The sequence below is a fragment of the Lates calcarifer genome, linkage group LG9 (genome assembly GCF_001640805.2).
Source record: "Lates calcarifer isolate ASB-BC8 linkage group LG9, TLL_Latcal_v3, whole genome shotgun sequence".
NCBI lineage: Eukaryota > Metazoa > Chordata > Actinopteri > Centropomidae > Lates > Lates calcarifer.
The window spans coordinates 5,298,046-5,319,465 of NC_066841.1; the positions used below are offsets into that span (position 1 = coordinate 5,298,046).

Consider the following 21,420-nt stretch of genomic DNA (forward strand, 5'->3'; position numbering starts at 1 on the left):
TTTGTTATGACTGAACGCATTTATTCAAGTTTTTCCTTTGATTTGTCATACACCTCTATATACATATATGTATGTGTGTTTGTGTTCATTAATACTCCCTTCAGTGATTTTCTGTATTCTACTTAATCAGTGCTCTAAATACAAGAAAGACACTGCAGGACACAATGTTTTCTGACCTATGTTGAAATGGGTCTTACTTGGCAGGCCTTGCTATCATCTCAAAGATAATTGGAGACTAATGGGATGGCTTAGGCCCATCTGGGGACGTCCTTCCCTATGTGTTAGGCTGCCGTCCAGCCCCTATGTGCAGTCAAGGCTGAGGCCGGTAACAGTTTTGTCAATGACAGGCAGCAAATAGCAATGAGCCACTTGTGTGCACTCAAAGTGCACCAGTTAGCGAGTCCATTTGCCAAGTTATTAAGCTACATTTGGTTTTATTTTAGGTCAGCAGTAAAGTGCACTTACTCTCTCTATGTGTTAGGGTTGAGAGGCAGAAATAGCTATCTTCTTGTGCTGAGGACAGCAGGGCTGTCTGCTACATAACTAAGCATTACACACATGCCTTTAGACAAACTTTAGCTTTGACTTATCCATCTATATTAGATTTAGACAGATAACTGCAGAGAGTGACAATGAAAAATGAGAAGTAAAGTTCTATGTATTATCATACCAAAAACTAAAAAGTAAGCAAGAAAAAAATATCCAAAAGTTGGGGAAAAAAAGCATAAAGGTTGTGTAGTGAAAATGGAAATCAACAAGGGAAGTGAAAGGGCTGAGGAGATGGATTTGACCACATGCATAAAAATAGACTTCACATTATAAAAAAATCCTGATGGCTGCAGGGTTCAAAGACATGCAAAACTAACATATTTTCAGTAGGATGGAGAACAAAATGGAGGAGAAATCATTCATCTAAGCAGATACAGCAGAAGAACAGTAATGGTGAGAGGTACATCAGGTAAGAGGTAATAGAGACACAAACCCCATGAGTGACACCTCAGAGAGTGACTTGTGCTCCTTTGTGAATAAGATTAGAGGAGTAGTGGGGAAGGAGATGGCTTACAGAAGCATTAGCGCACAGAGCGCTCATTAAACCACATACAGTGTCACTGAGGGGAGAGAGGTGTCTTGTGAGGCAGGCTCAATCTGAAAGAGATGGCGGAGTCACTTCTAATAAAGCAAGCCTATTATGCACATGGGAAATAAAAGCAATAGGGGGTTGTTTCTACATCCTCCTGGGATACGAGTCAAACACAAAATTTAGAAAACATGCATTCATGTTTAACAGCCCACACATTCTGTTCCCCAGTCAAAAGTGTTATCTATTAAAACTCCTTTAAATGCATATGGAACATTACACATGGGCACTGTTCTATATCAGGATTCTTCTGCTGTCTCTACCTTTTTTTGTAAGCCTTAGAGGCACAGAGCTGTTGGCAAATTAGTTAAAGTTACATTCAAGAACCTGAGACAAACAAATTGGCTGCCCCCAGAAATACTGTATCTTATGATCACCATTTTCTCCCTGCAGTAATAAAGTGAGAGTTTTGCAACTGCGGGATCCAAGATGAAGAAACATGATTGATGTATCTGTTGGTATAATCAATAGCCAGCACAAATTATCTGTACAGTTCCATGGTTCCCTCCATCTGTAAGGAATGATGAAACATTCCTCAGAAAGTCAGTGTGTCTCTCTCTCCATCACACTCTTTGACAGACAAACATGCACGCACACACAGACACACACACACACACACACACATAAAATACCCATATGGGATCAGCAGATGCTTTGCAAGGAAAGAAATGGCTATGTTAGTTAGCATATGCTGTATGATGCCTCTCAGGCACTTGATGTCAGGGAATTATTTCTGACAAATCCTGCAAAGATTACGGAAAATACTAGAAAATTGAAATCCTGTCTATTGCCTTAAAAGTACTCTAAAGATTCAAGATTCAAGATATTTTGATCTTTATTTTAGTTCAAGTTCATTGTAGTGTAACACATCTACATATAATACATTCATCTTAATGAATTTGGTGAGCATGGCACCTGCCAACTTATTATAGATTTTGTAAGATAATTAAAGCATGGGCTACTTCTATCCTGACATATTAATCTTATCTTACTGTGATAATAGTAATAAAGTTCAAACTTGATGATATTGCCTTGAGAAACACACATAAGTAGTGAATCCCCCCCACATACCACCTCCTCAAGGGGAAATCAATGCATCTTAATGACAGATCATTAGTGACTCTGTAAGGGGGAACGATTTTAATGGAAACAACTCTGTCTCACCTCAGAACAAGGAATGATACCAGGAAGCCACTAGCCACTTTGCCTCACTTTTAATATCCCATTTGAAACAGAGCATCTACTCCCAGAAAATTAAGAACATTTACATCATAAATATATATTCATTCTCCGCAGACACATTGGGCATTCAGGTAGCTCTTTTCTGTAACAGAGATGAGTTGTGTAATTCCATAGGGGTTGTAGTGATTTTTTATTTGGACCTGTGGAAAGCAGAGGCGATGATTCATGCTGAACCTGTCCTGCTTTGGTTTGGTTAAACATGAAATGGTTGGAGTCTAAATTGAAACGCCTCAGGGATTTTATACACAACCACAAGCTCTTGAATGTTAATTTGCTCTGTATAGGCTGCTTTTTATGACTTATCTGCCTCTGCCAATGGTGTGATGATGGCTTATGGGATGACTGAATACAAATACAGATAAAAATATGACTGAGTAAATTTTAAGTTGCTTTGCTTCAACATTGATTGTCAGTGTGTATTCATTGTAAACATACTGTACAAATGACATCAATCCAAACAGCTAAGACCTATTTGAGTCCACACAATGTTAACTTTGCTTTCCATTTTTATAGGAGACCTGGCCAGAATAGCAGCATTACAAGTTTCAGACAGGACAAGTTCTTTAATTTCCCTCGGCAAATAATTCTAAGTGGCTGGAGCAAAAAATATAAAAGCTTTCTTTTCCATCTCTGTCAATACACTACGGACAGACAACAGCTATGTGTCTTGTAACCTAAGATTGGAAGATGAACAAGGTGGAATAATTTTGCAAAGACAAGAGGGAAGTTTGTCTAAAATGGCTTTATAAATAGAAATATTCCAATGATTACCAATGAGCAGTGGTGGCAACAGGTCATGTTTTAGTTTACAAGCTAGCATTTGATTTGAGTTTTAAGTCATTTCTCAAATTGCAATGATAAGTTATGTGAAAATCAAGCCCTGCAATTGCAGAATTTTTTTTACCTCTTAATCTATAGATGAAATTGTTTGCCTCGAGGAGTAGTGAGTCATATCATTCACAGTCACAAGCTTTTTTCTAGATGGTTTTCAGAGTTAAATAAAATAATAAAAAAACAAACCCTTGAAGTATACTTTGGCCCACAGAAATGATAGTTTTCTTTACATCTATGAACCTGAGGATCTTTATCTATCTATATATGTCTGTAGGAGGAGTAATTATTTAACTATTTACAGTTATTTAAATGGGAACCATATCTGACATCTCTCTATTGAACATGAACACTTTTTATCTTCTGGCATTTCCACATCAGTTCAGGATGTGTTAAAGTCTTCCCTCCAGGTGTTTCTTATAATTTTCCTGACTTTCATAACTCCATGTTATATTGACTAGTGACTTTGTTTTCAAGCCTTTATGTTTTTTGGTGATGGGGTTACTATAGTTCCCCTTCAGATGCACACCCATTAATCATTACACCAAATATAGGCTAAAAACACAAAAGAGTTAACTTTTTGCAGCAGTATTGTTACTTGGTAATAAAAGAAAAACAATCAAAATGAAGAAGTGCATATATTTAATGCTTGCCTCATGATACATCCTCAGAAGTTGAGCAAATCTGAAAAACAAGGTTGTTGAAAACCATAATTTCCAATACTGAATACCTGAAAAAGTACACCCATTATGTAGCATGCTTTTGTCTACTAAAAGAAAATTGTAAGTCATGAATTAGGGGTTTTGGAGTTTGTAATAAGCTCATCTGCTTAACATTTTTTCCTTTCTCTTTTTCCTTTTCCCCTCCCCCTCCCTATAGGCTCTGCTCTGCGGCATCGCTGGCTAGTGGTCCAACTCCTGATGCAGGTGTGGCTGGCGGCAAATCCATCTTTGAGTGAGCGCCCATGCCCCAAAAGCTGTCGCTGTGATGGAAAAATTGTCTACTGCGAGTCAAGCGCCTTTCGTGATGTTCCCAAGAACCTCTCAGGAGGCTGTGAAGGCCTGTCTTTACGGTACAACAGCCTCGCCAGTCTTCGCGCTGGTCAGTTTGTAGGACTCAACCACCTCATCTGGCTCTACTTGGACCACAATTACATTGCCTCTGTGGATGGAATGGCCTTTCAGGGGGTGCGCAGGCTCAAAGAGCTAATCCTGAGCTCCAACAAGATCACATCACTTCACAACACCACATTCCACCCCGTCCCCAATTTGCGTAATCTGGACCTGTCATACAACAAACTGCAAGCCTTGCAGCCTGGACAGTTCCAGGGCCTACGGAAGCTTCTCAGCCTTCACATACGCTCAAACTCTCTAAAAGTCATCCCAGTGCGTCTGTTCCAAGATTGCAGAAATCTTGAGTTCCTGGATCTCGGTTACAACCGCCTGCGCAGTATCACTCGGAATGCATTTTCAGGTCTGATTAAGCTCACTGAGCTGCATCTGGAGCATAACCAGTTCTCAAAGATCAATTTCTCTCACTTTCCTCGCCTCTACAATTTGCGGGCACTTTATCTGCAGTGGAATCGCATTCGCTCAATGAGCCAGGGCCTAACCTGGACCTGGGTCTCCATCCAGAAACTTGATCTGTCTGGGAATGATCTGACAGAAGTAGATCCCATAGTTTACCAATGCCTACCCAACCTGCAGACACTAAACCTGGACTCCAACAAGCTGACCAATGTCTCCCAGGAGGTGGTTGATGCCTGGATCTCTCTGACCACAATTAGCTTAGCTGGGAATGTATGGGACTGTGGCCCTGCAATCTGTCCTTTGGTGGGATGGCTGAGAAACTTCAGAGGGGCAAAGGAGACCACCATGATCTGTGCCTCCCCCAAGAAAGCCCAGGGTGAGAAAGTGATGGATGCTGTTGAGGCTTTTGGTGTGTGTCAATCGAGCCTGGTGACAACGCTCACTGTGAGTGTACCTCCAACACCATCCAATGTCCCTGTGCAGACTGAGCATCGCCCAGCCATTCTGGCTTCACCCACTGGTTCTGGCAAGAGAGGAGATGGATCTGTAAGAGGCCCAACATCATCAGTTGTTACCCCACCTGTGGCACTTCCCCCAGAGCAAGACTTGGAGCCTGTGTCCTTCCACAAGATTGTGGCTGGAAGTGTTGCCCTTTTTCTATCTGTTGCAATGATCCTGTTGGTAATCTACGTGTCTTGGAAGCGCTATCCTAGTAGTGTCAAGCAGCTGCAGGAGCATTCAGCAGCAGCCCGCAAACGCCGCAAGAAAGCTAGAGAGACGGAGCGCACCCTGAGCTCTCCACTGCAGGAGTACTATGTGGACTACAAGCCCACCAACTCTGAGGCCATGGATGTGCTTGTCAATGGAACCGGACCCTGCACCTATACCATCTCAGGCTCCCGAGAATGCGAGGTATGACCCACACCACCGCCACTCCTCCTAAACAAAACTCTGTCCACAGCGAAGCGACCAGAGGTAATTATCTACACTGCTTTGATAGATGATAAGTCTGCTACTTGATTACTTACCCTTACACAGCAGGTTTGGTAAATAAATGGTGTACCCATGGATTTATATTGATTGACACAGAGGTGTGGTTTTAGGATCACGTTGTGTATAACAAGATATCTCTTGTTTTCAGATGGGTGTTTTTATATTCTCTTAAGCCCTAATCTCTGCTGAGATGCAAACATTTGTTTTGCAGCAGAATCGTACAGAAATACAGATTAATGAGACTGATTACATTCCCTATTCTGCATAATCTTGAGCTTAAGCTATGCTGTTTGTGATAAAACATTTGGCCTTGTTTAGGTACTCGCTCTTTTGTTTGCTTATCACAGGCTTTGTGCTTTGTATTTGCTCTACTGCTATTCAGTTTTGATGAGCAGTATTGTGTGGGGAGAATAGCTGAATGGTAGGGAGATTCACTTCTGGACACTGGATGTGAATGCTAAATAGAGACTTGTCACTGAACAGAGCTTCCACTGAGCTGATGACTTCACAGTTTTTTTTGACATGGCTATGACTCAAAATAGTTGTTGGAAAATACTTAATGCTCATAGTCTCCCACAGCACTCACTTTCTGCTTTATTTCCTTTGCACACTGACTTAGTGAACTTACTCACTTGTTTACTTGCTAGCTTAATTGATTAGTCACACAAACTGAAATACATACTTTCACTGTCCATCCACACTTTAACTCACAGAGGGAGATAAAAAGTATATATGTCTTTGTGGGTGAATGCCTAAACCCAACCCTAATTCTTCCCCTAAAACACCCTCAAACAGCCATTTAAACGTGACGTCCAGTATTTTGGTCCCCACAAACCCACTGGACCCTGCAACTATACTGGGATGCTGGTTTCCGGACTGCACAAATATAGTAAAACAAAACCACACAACACCCACACACACACACACACACACACACACAAAGAAGTAGTGTTTGATAGTCCCGAAAGGAGTGGGAATCCTTTGAAATGTTTTGTACACAGGCAAGTGAATTTCTTCAAAACAGTATTTACAGACTACAGCAATGTGGGAATACCACTTTTTTCTCCTCTTGCTTTCAGTTGCTACACTCTAGTGTACCTGACACACTGTACCATTCTTGGTTAAACCTTTAATTCTACTGCAGTGTTTTCCCAGATTTTCCAAGCTACAAGAAACAAGGTTTCTGTAAAAATGTAGTCGTTACCACCGATTAACTGGAAAATTTGAGGGGCTGAGGATGGGTTAAGCCCACCTGGATGATCAGGTAGCCTACCCTCCAAAGCTGTAATCCATCAGGCATAAGAGATATTTTGGTTAAGCTCTATATATTTTCACACCACCAGCCCACTCACACTCAGTCTAGTTCCTAGACTTTCTCGGCATTTCCATGCCATGAATTTCTGGCAGGTTGTCTCTGGAGGAATGACTATAAATGCAGAGGTTTAGACAGCAAGGAGGAGAAGGTGAAGGAGGGCTCAATCCACCACGTTCTTTTCCATTTCTGTTACTGACCGTCTGGCTTTCCTGCAGGCAGGTCACCTGGTAACATGTAATACTTCCAGGTTGCTCACACTGGTTTGATAGCAAAGAGGGAACACAAATCACAGCTGCCTCTTTCTTTGCCTTGCCTTCCCCAGTATAGGCTTATAGTGGTGCTTTATGTGTACTGTGAATTTTTAAATGTAGTACTCCACTGCTGCAGTTGATGATTTTTGGCAGCTGTATTTAATTCCTTACAATGCCAAACAGTACTCCAATAATTATGTGATTTTCACATGACCTTGTCTTGACACCATTTGTGGCTTCAACACAATATGCCATCTTGATGTCTAGCCAACAAAATATGTGCAATGATCACAAGTTAGTGATTATGAGCACAGAATGATCTCGCTCCATAAATGCAGTCCATTTAACATTTACAGAAGCTGAAAATGAAAACAGGAACTGTAAAATACAGTATTTGCCGCTACAAGAACATTCCAAATATTCCTTTTATTTATGTAGTCCCCCCAAAACTTAAAATGAACTTTCTAGTGGCTGTATTTCATGTAGGAGTGTTTTGGATTTTACAAGCTTGTGCAGGTGTTCATGTTCTTGTGGCCATCCCTTATAATTTAAATAATTAGCTAGTTAACTTGCAAAGTACACAGCAGGTAACTGCTGCCCTCAGGAATCCTATCAATATGAAAAATGCATAATGACTGTTGCACTATGATAAACTTTGAAAATAGCAGTCATGCCCTCAATGTGGACCTCTGGATTGGTCAATAAAATGTATGATTATTTGTAAAAACTAGTCAGTTTTCATTTCAGGGGGCTTAGACTTAGCTCACCCTACACTGTTTGATAGAGAATTGCTAACTACTTAACTAATATAATTTAAACAAACAATGAAAGGCTATTGCACTGAGGATCACTGAGGAATTAACAGCAGCTGGGGAGGAGGGCATACTGTCACAGTAGGTAAAGCCAAACAAGAAAATGCATTGGTTGCATTCCAGTATTTCACATTACAGGGGATAAAATTGCTGACTGTCATTCTCAACATTCATTTTTATTCCTGATGCCCCATGCTAGTGGGATTGGACTGTAATCAGACTCATAATGAAGGGTCTAGTGAGGCCCTATAAGAGACGTTATCTATGAAAGGTGCCCTCCACCTCCACTTAAAGGGACCACACACAAAGTACCTCACAGCCTCTCCATCAGTGTAAGCTAGAAGCAGGCTTGGAATCATTGCATCTATCATTAGCCTTTTTATCTTGACTTGTCTGAACTTGGCAATTTAGCTGACTCTTTTATCCTGTGAGCCAAATAAAGCAGGAATTAACCCATACTAAGAGAGGCAAAGGCTAAATCAACATTACAGAGCCAGTGTAATGACTTGGGGGTACTGTAATATTTGTGATTAATCAACAAACCAGCATATGAGCTTGAAGAAAGTTAAGAGTTTTTGTTCTTTTAGAATTTAAGGAAAAACTAGAATAGATCCGGTGCAATATAAATAAAGGAGGGTGATAAAGGACAGAGTGAAGACAGCCCTTAAACAGGGGCAAACATTACATGGTAAAAAGTCTGAAACTATATAGGTCTCATGAACAGCATTTTCATCATGTGGCCTTCAAAAGGTTTTACCATTTGAGCTCCACTTCCTTTATATAAGCTGTCCAAGGGAGGGGAGGTAGCCCAACCCCCTACCTTACACAGGTGACGTACATCAGGCTAAAAGGTGGGATCTATTCAATGTCAGTGCAGTGGCATTAGTTGGAAAAGCTTAAAGTTAGTGCTTTAAACTAGAATACCTTTAGGCGAATCATATAGAATTTTGATTTGATTTGCTCTTGCATATTGTATCAGCGAGTTGAAATTCTTATGCAAGTAAGGGCATATATGAAAAGTAGAGTAGCAATATAGACTCCTAGTTGTGAACCTCGTGGGTAGTGTCAAAGGGCTGACTTGTTTTCATTTAAGGCTTACTCTGTCCCTGCCTCCACAGCTTTCTGCAATTTGCTAATTAACTCAATACACCTGTAGGGGATTGTTATTGTCAACAGTATTACATTTTGGCCTCAGAGGCACAGCCTGTAAAGCTACAGTCATATTATGTGGCATATTGCATGGAAATTGTTTAAACTGTTTGTGTGGAGGAAAACTGAGTTCCAGCAGATCCAGCACTCTTTGTTAATTCCTGTCACATTAGCCATTCTGTTTCCACAAGCTTTCTTTTCTTCCTAAAATCCTTGCACTCCCCTCCATTTTGTTTCTTGAAATATCCTTGAAAATGCATTCTCCCCAGCCTTATCTGTCCCTCTGTCGCATCTTAAAGCATTGTAGAGGGGAGACAGGAACTATCAGTCAGCAGTCCAGAAAGTCCTGAGTTCATCGCGGAATGTGCTCCGATCTTGTTTCTACATTTTGTTGCTCTTGCGTAGACATAAATCACTCGACAGTACGTGGCGGCACCTGCTGCACTCTCTCCACCTCTCAGCCTCACTGTCTCTCCTCAGACACAAGGCCATCGCTGCTTAGGTCTGTTCATCTCTACTGAGTGGGAATTGCTTATTCCTCCTGTGTCACTCTTACCATTTCTTTCATTTGGATTCTGTGCCATCACTATAACTCACCCTGGACCTCTTCACATGATTGTCCTCCAGCAGCTCCCTGGTCCACTTGATATGAATGTGAGTTTGGCACCCTTTTTGGTGAATTGCCTGACGACGGTGCAATCCTCATTTTCCTATGTCACTTCAACCTTCCCACAGAGAGGATTATTTTGATCATTTTATTTCTATCTTCCTTTGATCTTCTCCTTTATAGCTACACTCCTGATGTGGGCAATAGATCTGGCCTGATCTTTACATGGTACGACTCATGGCCTCTTTCACTTTTTCATGTATCAGAACATCCTTTTCTATTTTTTTTTTAACCTGTTTTGTAACCTTGCTGCACAATATGTTAACATTTGTTTAGTTTTTTTCAAAGATTCCTTCCTTTTCTCCGCTCATCCCCTTTCACTTTACACAATTTCCACATGTCTAAGAACTCTATCATCACCTCTATCACCTTTTAACCTCTCCCACCTCCCATACAGATCTGCTCATTTGTTGTATCCTGCTCCTAGGCAGCCAGAAGCCGAGTGAACAAAGCAGACATGGTTCTTTGCTGCTGACACAAAGTGTCTCAAATCTTCTTCTTTGATAAGGATTTTGATGAGATGCCAGGCCTGATCTCCCAGTAGTGCTACACATAATTCATCTACTACCATCTCATCTCCTTCAGCATACTCTATGTCTTCCTTTTCTTAGGAAGTCCTGAAACTCATTTCTGCCAGCAGGGCTGCTACATGCCCTTTTGACTTGGACTCACCCTTTATCTGATACTGATGCTGACCTTTTCCAAACTACTTACTATAATGTCACACTGCATATGGCTGTCTTTAAATTAATTATGTTGTTCCTATTTTTAAGAAACCCCAAGTTTTAGAATTACAGGACGGCATCCGGAGGTTGTTCTCATTTCTGTCGCTTGCAGTGGTGTAAAGAGAAATTGTTCAGGTTTTTTTTACACCTGTCTGCTGGCTTTGGTACAGTAAATCTTCAAATGTTATGACTTTACCACATATCTGTTGTGCTTAAACAAGCTGACAGTTAATCTAGTTGTGAATTAGTTGTCTGACAGTAGTAGTGACAATAATCTTGACAGTTGATTAAGTCATTTCAAGCAGAAATGCCAAATTACACAAAAAACAGCTTGTAGCCTCTTAAATATGGGGATGTGCTGCTCCTCACTTTCATTTAACAGTAGATTTAAATCCTCTGTGATTTTAACTGTTAGTCAGACAAAACAAATGATTTGAAGACTTCACCTCAGGCTCTGTGATTGTACATTTTGACAGTTTTCTGACATACATAGAGGATATCCAGTAGAAAAAACTTAACTAACTGACTAATTAAAAATAAAAAGAATTGTTAGTTTTAAACCTAATCATCAGCACTTGATCCTTGAATGTACTGGTCTCTCTTTGCACTAAAAATCAGAGTTTTATACTTTAACAGTCTTATACTGATGACACTCAGCTCTCCCTTTAAATTCCATCCTGGAACTCAGAAATTAAGCAACAACATGAAAGCAGGCCATAACTACACTATTGGCAAAAAAAGTACTTTGTTAAGGGAACGATTGCCCTCATGGTTATAACAAAACAACATCATATTTGTGGATTAGGGTTAGTGTCAAAGTCACATGATTTGTACACCCAAATGACTGTACCAATCTCCCTCAGAAGCAGGATAAAGTCAAGCTACTTATCAATTCCACATTCCATACTTGGAGAGGGCAGTAATGGCCACAACAGGTTGCTCATTAGGAAAATGTAAACATAGATTTTAAGTAGCAGAACACAGAACCACTGGTAATTTTCCTGGGACAGTGTCAAATTGAGGGGTGAAACTCTGTTTAGAAACTGCATCTGCTTACTGGATTTATATCTGCAATGTGAATACTAGTCTATGTCTATCTTTGCAGTTTTGTCATAGACTTATTATTTAAGAAAGCATTCGTGTCACTCAAAACCCACAAGACAAGACTCTGAAACAAGAAAGTACAAACATATTTATAAAAATGTCAATATTTTAAAATAAAAATATATTGTTACTAATCTGTCTTGCACTAATGTACAGTAGCTACTTTTTTAAAGGTATGAGGTAGTTTCCTTCTCTCCATGTTTCTCTCTCCCTCGCTCTACAGTCCAAGGTCATGGTGTCAGATTGTTAATTGCTCAGAAAAAAATCAACACAAACACTGGGAGGCTAGCCAAGGGCAAGTAAGCTATCTGTAATTCAGTGGGGAGGCTGAACTTCTCAATACTAGTGTCTACAGTCAACAATTAGCCATGTGGGAGACTTCAAACATGCACTGTGCATGAGAGAACAGCTCTCTCATCCGCTAATCCTGTCTGTTTCACACTCTGGTTCCATGCCGCTGCTTTCTGCACCCCCATTTGATCCATGTTTAATGAGGGTGTTAGATCACCAATATAGCAATTACATTACCTGGAAAAGAGTCTTTTCTTTCTTCTCCTGGTTTTCACAATGCAACCCAAGTGCATCATTAATGCTAAGCTTCCTGATGCACTGCCTCTGTTATCTTTTCTTCTCATCTGTGATCCTCATCTTAAAATCTTTTACAACTTGCATCTGATGTGCTTGCTTTGTACCTATTCGCCTTGCAATCATTATTATTTTTCCCCTACTGGTCTGTTCACTTTCAAAGCCATTTTTCAAAGCTGTGCATCATTTGTTTTACAGAGGTCTCTTGTCTGTTTTACTACCTACTGATACAAGTATTGCTGCTCCAAGTAGCTTGTTCTATTCAGCCCCCCTCATGGATGAGAAAACAACAATGACATATTGTAACTGCATGTAACTGGCCAAAGGAACAAAATAGAGCCTGTTTGTATGAATTGGGTATAAAAAACAGCCCAGATTCCTGACAAAACAAATGCTGAGAGAGTAATATCACAGAGTAATATCATAGCGCTATGACTTGCTTGCAAGCAAAAAGTTTTCCTAAACTATGCATGTATCCCACAGTTACATTTATATACAACCCTGTTAGATCAACTTCCTCCTCCCAAACTTCCTCTTGAAGCAGACACAGACTTTGTCGATCTTCATGCTATGTCACCTGACTTCCTCCTTTGCTAACAAGCTGCTTGCACAGATGACCTATAGGCTCATTTTTTTTACAAGAGGACAATCCTGTTCCCATTTGAGGATTTTTTGCACATTTGTGCCTCTTAGTCTTTTATATCTTTTATAATACTTAAAGCAAGCACACTGTGTGTAGCTATAGCCACATCTCTTTTGTGATTTTAACACACTTGAAAAACAAGTTCCTGGTATTTCAAAACAATTTACTCCCTTTTTCCATAGTTGGTTGTTGGTGTCTTGTTTGTAATATTAAATGCATGGCAGTTGTGTGGATTTGAAGGAAGGTTAGAGAACATTAGCACCCCAATGAAGCACTCATTTCTTCTCATTAACTGTATGATAATTTTCAGTAAGGTTGTACAGCCTTACTGTCACCTTGCCCATTAGTCACAAAATTCAAATACTTGTAAATCAGTAAGTATAAAGTGAGATGAAGATGAGTCATTCATGCACCTGCATCTAAGTACACCACTAAGTACCTGCAGCAGTACATCTGCTCATACCTTAAGTGCTATAAAATGAAGAAGTAAAAGGTGACCAAGCCATCCCTATGACAGGCATTTTTAATCACCATTTTTTCCTAGGAACACTCACTGTTGAATGAAGCACTTCTGCTGAAGTTGTGCAGACTAGTTCACTCTTACCAGAAAATGATGTGCTATTTAATGAATTGACAATGAGTCAAGTATAATTATCCTGTCATCCTTGCATAACACTGCTGTCAGATGAAAATATTTTAGCTTTCCAAAGTCAATTTTATATTTCTATTTAATAGGTTTCATGGGGCCTAGTGTCAAGAAACTTTCTTAGAATTAAAGACTGCGTCTTTCAAGGAACTAAACTCTATTCATTACTTCTGGGGAGAGTTGTTATCTGATTCTATAGCTTGTCGTAATTAACTAACTACAGTAATTAAGAGGAGTATTCTACAAAAAGAGAGGGCAGATCCCTCATCTTTGCCATTTCCTGTGGGTGGACAGAGTATTAAGAGTAAAAAAATGCACTTTCTTCAGATGTCTGTGGCTATCTGGCCTGTTTGCTGCTCCTAACTAAGGAACAAAATCTGTGCCTTTTCCACTGACATTAATATCTCTTAAAATAGTGCTTTCATATGTGTCTGTGGAACTAGTTAGTGATTCAAAAAGAAATAAGCAAATAGAGAAAAAAAAGAAAAATGAAACGTTACTGTGTTAGGCAGATATTTTTTTCTTCCTACCCCAGAAATCATCTTGGCTCCTTGTCTTATACCCTTGGCACATCCCCTTAGGTGTTTTTACTTACGTGACTAGCCCACTCCTCAGCACAGAAAACATACATTGTTTGCATTTCTATTCATAGATTCATATATTCATATTGAGCAGATTGATCGCATAGCTTTAAACAGCGTATGGCAACAACAATGCAGTTTGTGTTCTGGTAGTGTTATATTACACAAAATAAGGTGGTAGAATAATTATCTCTTCATTTCCAAACAAAGTGCATCAGTGTTTCTATTTGCTGACTGTAAAAAATTCAAGTTCAGAGTTCACCTTTAAATATAAATATATTAATAAGGAGGAGCCCATTGGCGTGACAGTAAATAAATATGAAAATTTTCTAACTGATGAAAATGTCAGCTTCTCAATCAAACTTAAAAAAATGCATTGTATGAATTCTCAATCCATTATTGTTTTAGGTCCGAGCAAATACCCGCCTTCCCCAGAGATGTTTGTGATTTTATTGGTCCTGACAGAATTTAAGTCATCCTGCTCAGCAGACTCAACAGGCAGAAAAGATAGACTGGCACTCAGGGGCTGAAGTGGAGTGAGACAGGTAAGCAAGTGAACCTGGCAGTGAGGCACGTTCAACAGGAGTGGTGAACAGGCGGACAGGAGAAGCAGTTAGAAAGCCAGAGAAATCAGGCAGTCATCCAGACTCGACAGCTAGATTGGCAGGCGTCCGTCCACAAAGAAACACAGGCCTTTGTCCATGGACAGCTGTCCATCCTGTGATCGGTGATGGCTCAAAGCTTTTTTTGAACTAAGATAATAAGTCTGAGGCAAGGCCCAGCAGATTGGCATGTTTTCCTCAGTGGTCAGATCAAAACTGCTATGCACCGAGGATGGAGTGTGTCCTCAGAATTAAAGGGCATGCTTGATCAAAACTGTGTCCAAATGGACTTGTTAATTAAGCAACTTGGTCTGAAAAATTACAGCTGAGATGACAATGCAAGAGTACAGCTGCATTTACTGCTAGACTAACTGTTAATCAATAGAAATTATACTGAAGATGCTCTAGTTATGATAGAATCTTCACTGCCGGGACAAATAAACACATTCAGTAATGGGCACATTAGAAATCTTGATCTATTTAAAGTTGTTGTGGTACTAAAACAATTAATCAACAACACATATTTTTTGATGAGAAACTGCGATCGAGGGAGTCAGTTATAAATATTTGCAAAAACAATATAACAGTCAAGTTTGGCTTTTTTTTCCTATCAGGATATTCTGCAGCTGCAGCTCTGTGGGTTAAATAGCCAGAGAGTGCAGCTGTAGTCTCTAAAGTTTGGTTAGCCAAATGTTGTGTTCTTTAATTGTTACAAGGTCTGTTAGTGATAGCAACTCAAAGATCTGCTTTGCTTTGTTTTTTAAACTTTTTGCAGGATTTTGATTGGTTTCATAAATTCAAATTATGCACATATGATTCAGCTTCTCTCAGTTTCTCAGTTTCAAACAAATCATATTACATACATCATTTAAATCAAAGGGTACGTACACCTCTGGTTACACTTCTACATGTCACACCAGTCAACAAGAATCAAAGCAGAGCAGCAAAAGCAATCAGACATCAAATTTCCGATGCTACTGTGATATGCTGCCAGTCTTTTATGCTGTATATATAAAGAACTCACAATGATGTTGAAAATCTAATGAAATTTCCCATGCCTTCAAGTTTGATCCCTCTACAGCGTGTAGGTGTTGGAGCAGGGCTGACTGCATGTGCTACATCCACTCATGCCTGCATACAAAGTAACCTTCATCTCCCCAGCTAGGCTATTCTCAGAGGTTTCATTCCGCTGTGTCTCCTGTTCCTTTTAAAGCCCTTTTCTCTGCTGTGTCAAGCACATATTATTTTTAGTTAATTACCTGTCTCTGTCAACCTCCAGCATCCCACTCTGTGGCCCGACTGCATCAGCCCGATGCAGGTTGTCTTCCACTGTAGGAAACTGTACACCTCTCATGATTGATGACTTCTATTGTCCCACAGCTTCACTTTAGTATTCCAGCCTCACATGTCCAATCTTCAAAAAACATAATATAAACACATGTTCTTAGAAAAAGTCCCAACCCATGGTTCACTTTTTTCCATGTATAGCAAGAAAAACAGAAGGGCCTCCCAAGACATTTGGGAAAGAAAAATGGAGAACAAGTGGCTACACAATTATTGGTCTCCAATACATACTCAAGCAATATCCCAATGCCCAACAATGCAACACCCTCCATGTAGCAAATATCATATATTTGGAGACCATCTTTCACAGTAAAATATAATGGTCCCTCTTATCGATTGGATTAGCAAGGTAATAAAGGCGCTGTATTGACAAAACTGACAATGGATATGTTGGGGATTGATTGTGCCATGAAGCTTGTGAGGCTACTTAGGGACCAGGACCCCCTCTGTATTCATCGCCTGTCTCTCTAAATGAGAAAAAATATTGCAGATAATGATGATCATAAAATGATAAAATGAGAGGGACTGCAAATCCACCTGAGCTTTGTCTGTTATAAATATTGACATGTTTTACTTTACATAGAAAAAACCTAAGGGAAAAAAAAAAAGATAATAACATTAATTCCAATATAACAAGCTCAGGATTTGACAATTTTTTTCACGTTTTCTCACATTGTGTATCTTGTTGTCTTTTAAAGAATAATTATTCACCGACTTTCAACTCGCACCAATCTCATTCAGAATGGTATTTAGGGTGTCAGGAGGAATGGTTATGTACAGGGCTACCCCATGATTGGCTTGCTCAAGCTAAGGAGAATGTCATCTTTTCAGCAGTGGTTCAGTTTATACCAGACAGGGCGTCAAAGTATAGTGTTAAACCTCTAAACGACATTTGCCTAATTCAAACATCTGTAATATTGGTAGACTCACAACAGTTTCTAAAGATTTATTTAAAATTCAAAAAGACATTTGATATATTGGGATTACTACCTGTCCCATTACCTGTGTGAAAATAAGTTTGTAGTAATCTGATATAAAACGTTTGAGTATGTGTAGCAGGTAAGCAGCGGGCACAAGATTTAATTAAAAATTAATCGATTGACTATATTGTACTAAAAGGTGCAATCGCTACACAGTCAACGTTAATGCCAACGTAGACTATGTAGCAATAGCACAGCTGTTAACATAACCAAGAGCCTCAGCCAGCGTTGCGTTTACAAGACAAGAAGTGAGCAGCGCTATCTATTCGGCCTGTCATGTTTGACAGAGGGCAGAGTGGACTGACTTCGGTGGAAGAAAAAGAAGAAAAGTGATCGAAATAGAAGCAAAACAAGAGTTAACATCGGCGTACTTTTACAACGCTGGAGACAGCTCTTGGCGAGTAAGGGAATGACGTTTGATACTGCACTTGCTACTAGCTACTGGTAAGTAAACAACTTATTAATGCTAACGTTGGCTAAGTAGCGACATATATTATTTACATATAGCACCTTTCAATATTTTACTTTATCAAATGTGCTAATAAATTGGATATGTGCCGTCTTTGCGCATCATAGTCTGTTTACAGGTCAGGTAGTACTACTGCATTAGTGGAAAAAAGTTGCGTTAAGTCTCTTGTGGCTTGAACAGTTAGCTGTGTGAAGCCTGATAAGTTGCTTCAGGCAACATAACTTGAGGCATTGTCAGTTTGGGCTGAAGACTAAAAGTTTGAAAAGAAAAAACAGTTTGGAGTTAGAAAGAGATGAACTCACCAGGTTAGCTTTTTAGCCCGCCCCTTATGTATTCCTTGAGGCTAGTGGTTCAAGGCTGCACTTAATACTCACGCAACACAGCTGAATCTCTGACCTTACTGTAGGTAGTGGAGTTGCATTGTGGGCAATGTAGGCACCGGGTTTTGTAAAGGAAGAAGAAGGAGTGAAATCGAGAGGATATCTTTGGTTGGGCTGCCTTGATTTTGATCCTCCCTTGATCCCCTTTGCCTGTTGTGTACCTGGAGCAGTTTGTCTGGTTGATAATCCAGCCCTGTGATTCTTGAGAGTATTGTGTATTTTGTGCTGTAATTAGGCTACTTGCACCATCATGGAGGTTTATTCAGTTTAGTGCTGTTACAAAAGAAAAAAAAAAATCCAAAATAGGTACACATTAAACTACACATTGCTCCTGTTACCCTTGTAATGACTCATACAGTGAAAGAGAGGCTGCGTTCTCAGGGGTCTTAAAGGGCAGATAGAAATATTCTCTCTGCTGCACTGATGTTCTAACTCTGCTTTTGTTTGTGAATTTGAAGAGAAACAAAAGAAAATTATTCTACAATCAGTATCTGTCATGGTTTCTAATGTTAAACAACTATTCCAGCATCTCTGCAACCGTTGCAGCTTCTCAAGTGTGAGGATTTGCTGCATTTCTCCATTGATATCCCTGTAAGGTGAATATTTCTGGGTTTTCGACTGTTGTTTGAGAAGTGTTAGAACAGTCAATAATGAAAATAATGATTAGTTGCATTCCTGGTTGCATTCAGTTTCATGTCCCAACTGTTCTTCTTCAACTGTCTTGCCGTCATCTAATGTGTGAGGTGGATCCGGGAGGTGAAACCATCAACAGACTGCATCTTTCACCTGCAGTGTGTCATTTCATTCATTCATCTTGCCTGATGTGCAGCCTTTGAGATATGATCCCCGGTGCTATTTTGCCACTGATTATAACCATTAACAAGCAGTCTGTCCGTGAATGGATGGGGTCACTACCCTCAACATTAAAACATTCATCAGTGAATATGATTTACTGGGTGATCTCACCAAGTGGGAGAATGTACTCTTTGTAACGTGGACATTTAAAATGGGATGTATTCCAAAGTGCATCACAATCAATGCAAATAGAAAAGTGTAATCATCCCAGCCATTCTCCTTCACCTCTATTCTGATCGATTAAACTGTTCACTTCTGTGGCAAATGCATGTCTGATTTGACAATGCAACGTCTCTCCTGTGACATTACCAAGCCCTTATGTGACCAAAGAAAGACTCCAACATTTAATATTGTGCTATTTTCAGAACAGTGAACCATTAATAAAGTAGATACGTACTTGACACATGATAATAAAATTCTGCATTCCCATTTTGTCTCTAAAGAGATCAACTATCCTCTAATTTAAACAGTTAAGCAGATTTTTTTCTCCACTCTTTTTAATCAAGGTAGATGGATTTTTTTTTTTTTTTTTTCAATTTCCTCATAATAAGGGCCAGTGCTGGGCAGTAATCAACAACAGGCTAACCAGATTTGGGTTAACAAATTGATGTTTTGGACCTATGACCACTAGAGTTGATGAGTGTAGAATAATCTGCACAGTGCGCATGAAAGCTTAGGTAAGATTAAAGTGGTGGGTGTCATTCTGTTTATCCATTCAACTGTGAATTAAATCATCTGCAAATGGGATACAAATACATACAGAAAAATGCAGGGAATCAAGGTGCAATGACACATACTCCCTGGGTACTGAGGACCTAACTCCATATCTCAGACTTTTTCGGGAGAACATTTTACGCTGTCACCTAAATTTATCAAGTCAGCTGCAAAGGAAGGTGTGGTACAGAAAGGGCACAGAAAAGGAATGGAAAATTACAAGTTGAGCCAAAAGATAGGAGTAGACAAAAGCAGAGAGGAGAGAGAGAAATGGGTAGGTGGACCTGCAGTGATGTAGGATTTGAGGACAGAGAGAAATTGATAGTTGGAAGGGAGTGCAGAGAAGAGCACACACAGTCACTCTCTTAGCTCTCTCTGACCTGAGAGGCACAGCCTGTTTGATTTAGTGCCAATCAGAGTTTTTAATGTCTGTGCAGCGCATCATAATTTATTAGGATTATCATAAACTTGAGCTGGGAGAAGGAGCAGGGGCACTTGTGCCTCCCTCTCAGAATGAATTACTTACTGCAATCTGGAGCGTCAGTCAGGCCAGAAATGGCGATACCAGCTTTTTCCCACTTTGTTTTTCTCCAACCTTTCAATGTGGCCCATCAAAGCCAGGACCCACAATAAATATTCATTCCATCATATTCCACCCTAGATAGGGCCAAGGATATTAGATGAAGGAGAGCTATAGGCAGGTTTGAAATACATTGTGGCTTGGTGTGGTAGTATATGTCAAGGGTGGGGAGTCTTTAGAGGATCTATTTGCTTTGGATATATTAGTACAACCAACAACGACAGAGGCGGTTCCTGTGTTCCACCTCTATCCAAACTATATAAATACTACCAAACCATTGTGCAAGTAGAATTATTGCTATTGATGTGATTAATAGTTAATTGATTATCATTGCAATTCCATCCCACTGCTCCATGCCCATATAATTCTTATATTGATTTCTGGGGGTCTCTGGTCTCTTTTGTGGCAGCTGGGCTCCCGGCTTAATTTGAACACTGGGTGAAGGAGGCACTTGTCTCTTTGGCTGTTTTTCATTGAGGCTGAAATAAATATACAGATCTCTCATCATCTGCTAAGCCTTTTCACTCCATTTTGCTCTCACAGAAGAAGGGAAGAGCCATTGATAGGATAGCCTTGAATATGGTGGTGAAGCTTCATTGTAGACAAAAGCCCTCCTAACCTACTTTAGCCCTTGCATCATGATGGACTGGTGCTGAATTCATTTACTCAGGACAAATGGGTGAATGGGAGGAGGAACAAAGGATAATGTAATGTAAAGGGCAATGTAACTTGGGAAGACTGTGCAAAGATCACTAGCTTTTCCCTTTTACATTGTGTAAAGATGTGAAATAAACAACCAATATGAACTAATTTGCAGTTCATCCGCATACTGCATTAAACTCAGTCATTTTTGTATGTAATTGAGTCATATAAGTCTTACTTTTTTCAGTAGAGAATAATCCATATTTACTTATTTGCAGTATTTTTTACTCAAATATCATTAAATCTCTAGAGCAGTGACCCATTTGTCACTCATTCAAGATGCAGACTCTCTTCTTGAAAAATATGAAATTATTTAAATATCAAACACATAGTTTTTCAACTGCATTGTCAGAGCTTTTCCATTTTTGAGTCAGAAATGTCCTGAAAACAATTTTTGTAGTGCACAATACAACCTGTAGTCTGTAGCCATACAAAGTAAAGGGCAGGTCCCTCAACTGGAGAATATTTCACCTCATTGCAAATGTATGCATCATTAACCAAATGTGGCTTACAATAAATTTCCTGCACACAGGCAAGCACAATCTATCAATGCAAGGTTATGTCTGTCCTTCTTAGGTGTTTA

The 21,420-nt window shown here is 39.7% G+C and overlaps 1 protein-coding gene across 1 annotated transcript in view; it reads left to right on the forward strand.

The window, feature by feature from the left end:
* LOC108880307 (leucine-rich repeat transmembrane neuronal protein 4) overlaps window positions 1-21,420 on the forward strand; it is a 97,478-nt gene that overhangs the window by 3,187 nt on the left and 72,871 nt on the right. The window contains exon 2 of the mRNA XM_018671764.2: window positions 4,091-5,652. Within this exon, the coding sequence (XP_018527280.1) occupies window positions 4,091-5,652 (1,562 nt within the window). The remainder of the gene's footprint in view (window positions 1-4,090; window positions 5,653-21,420) is intronic.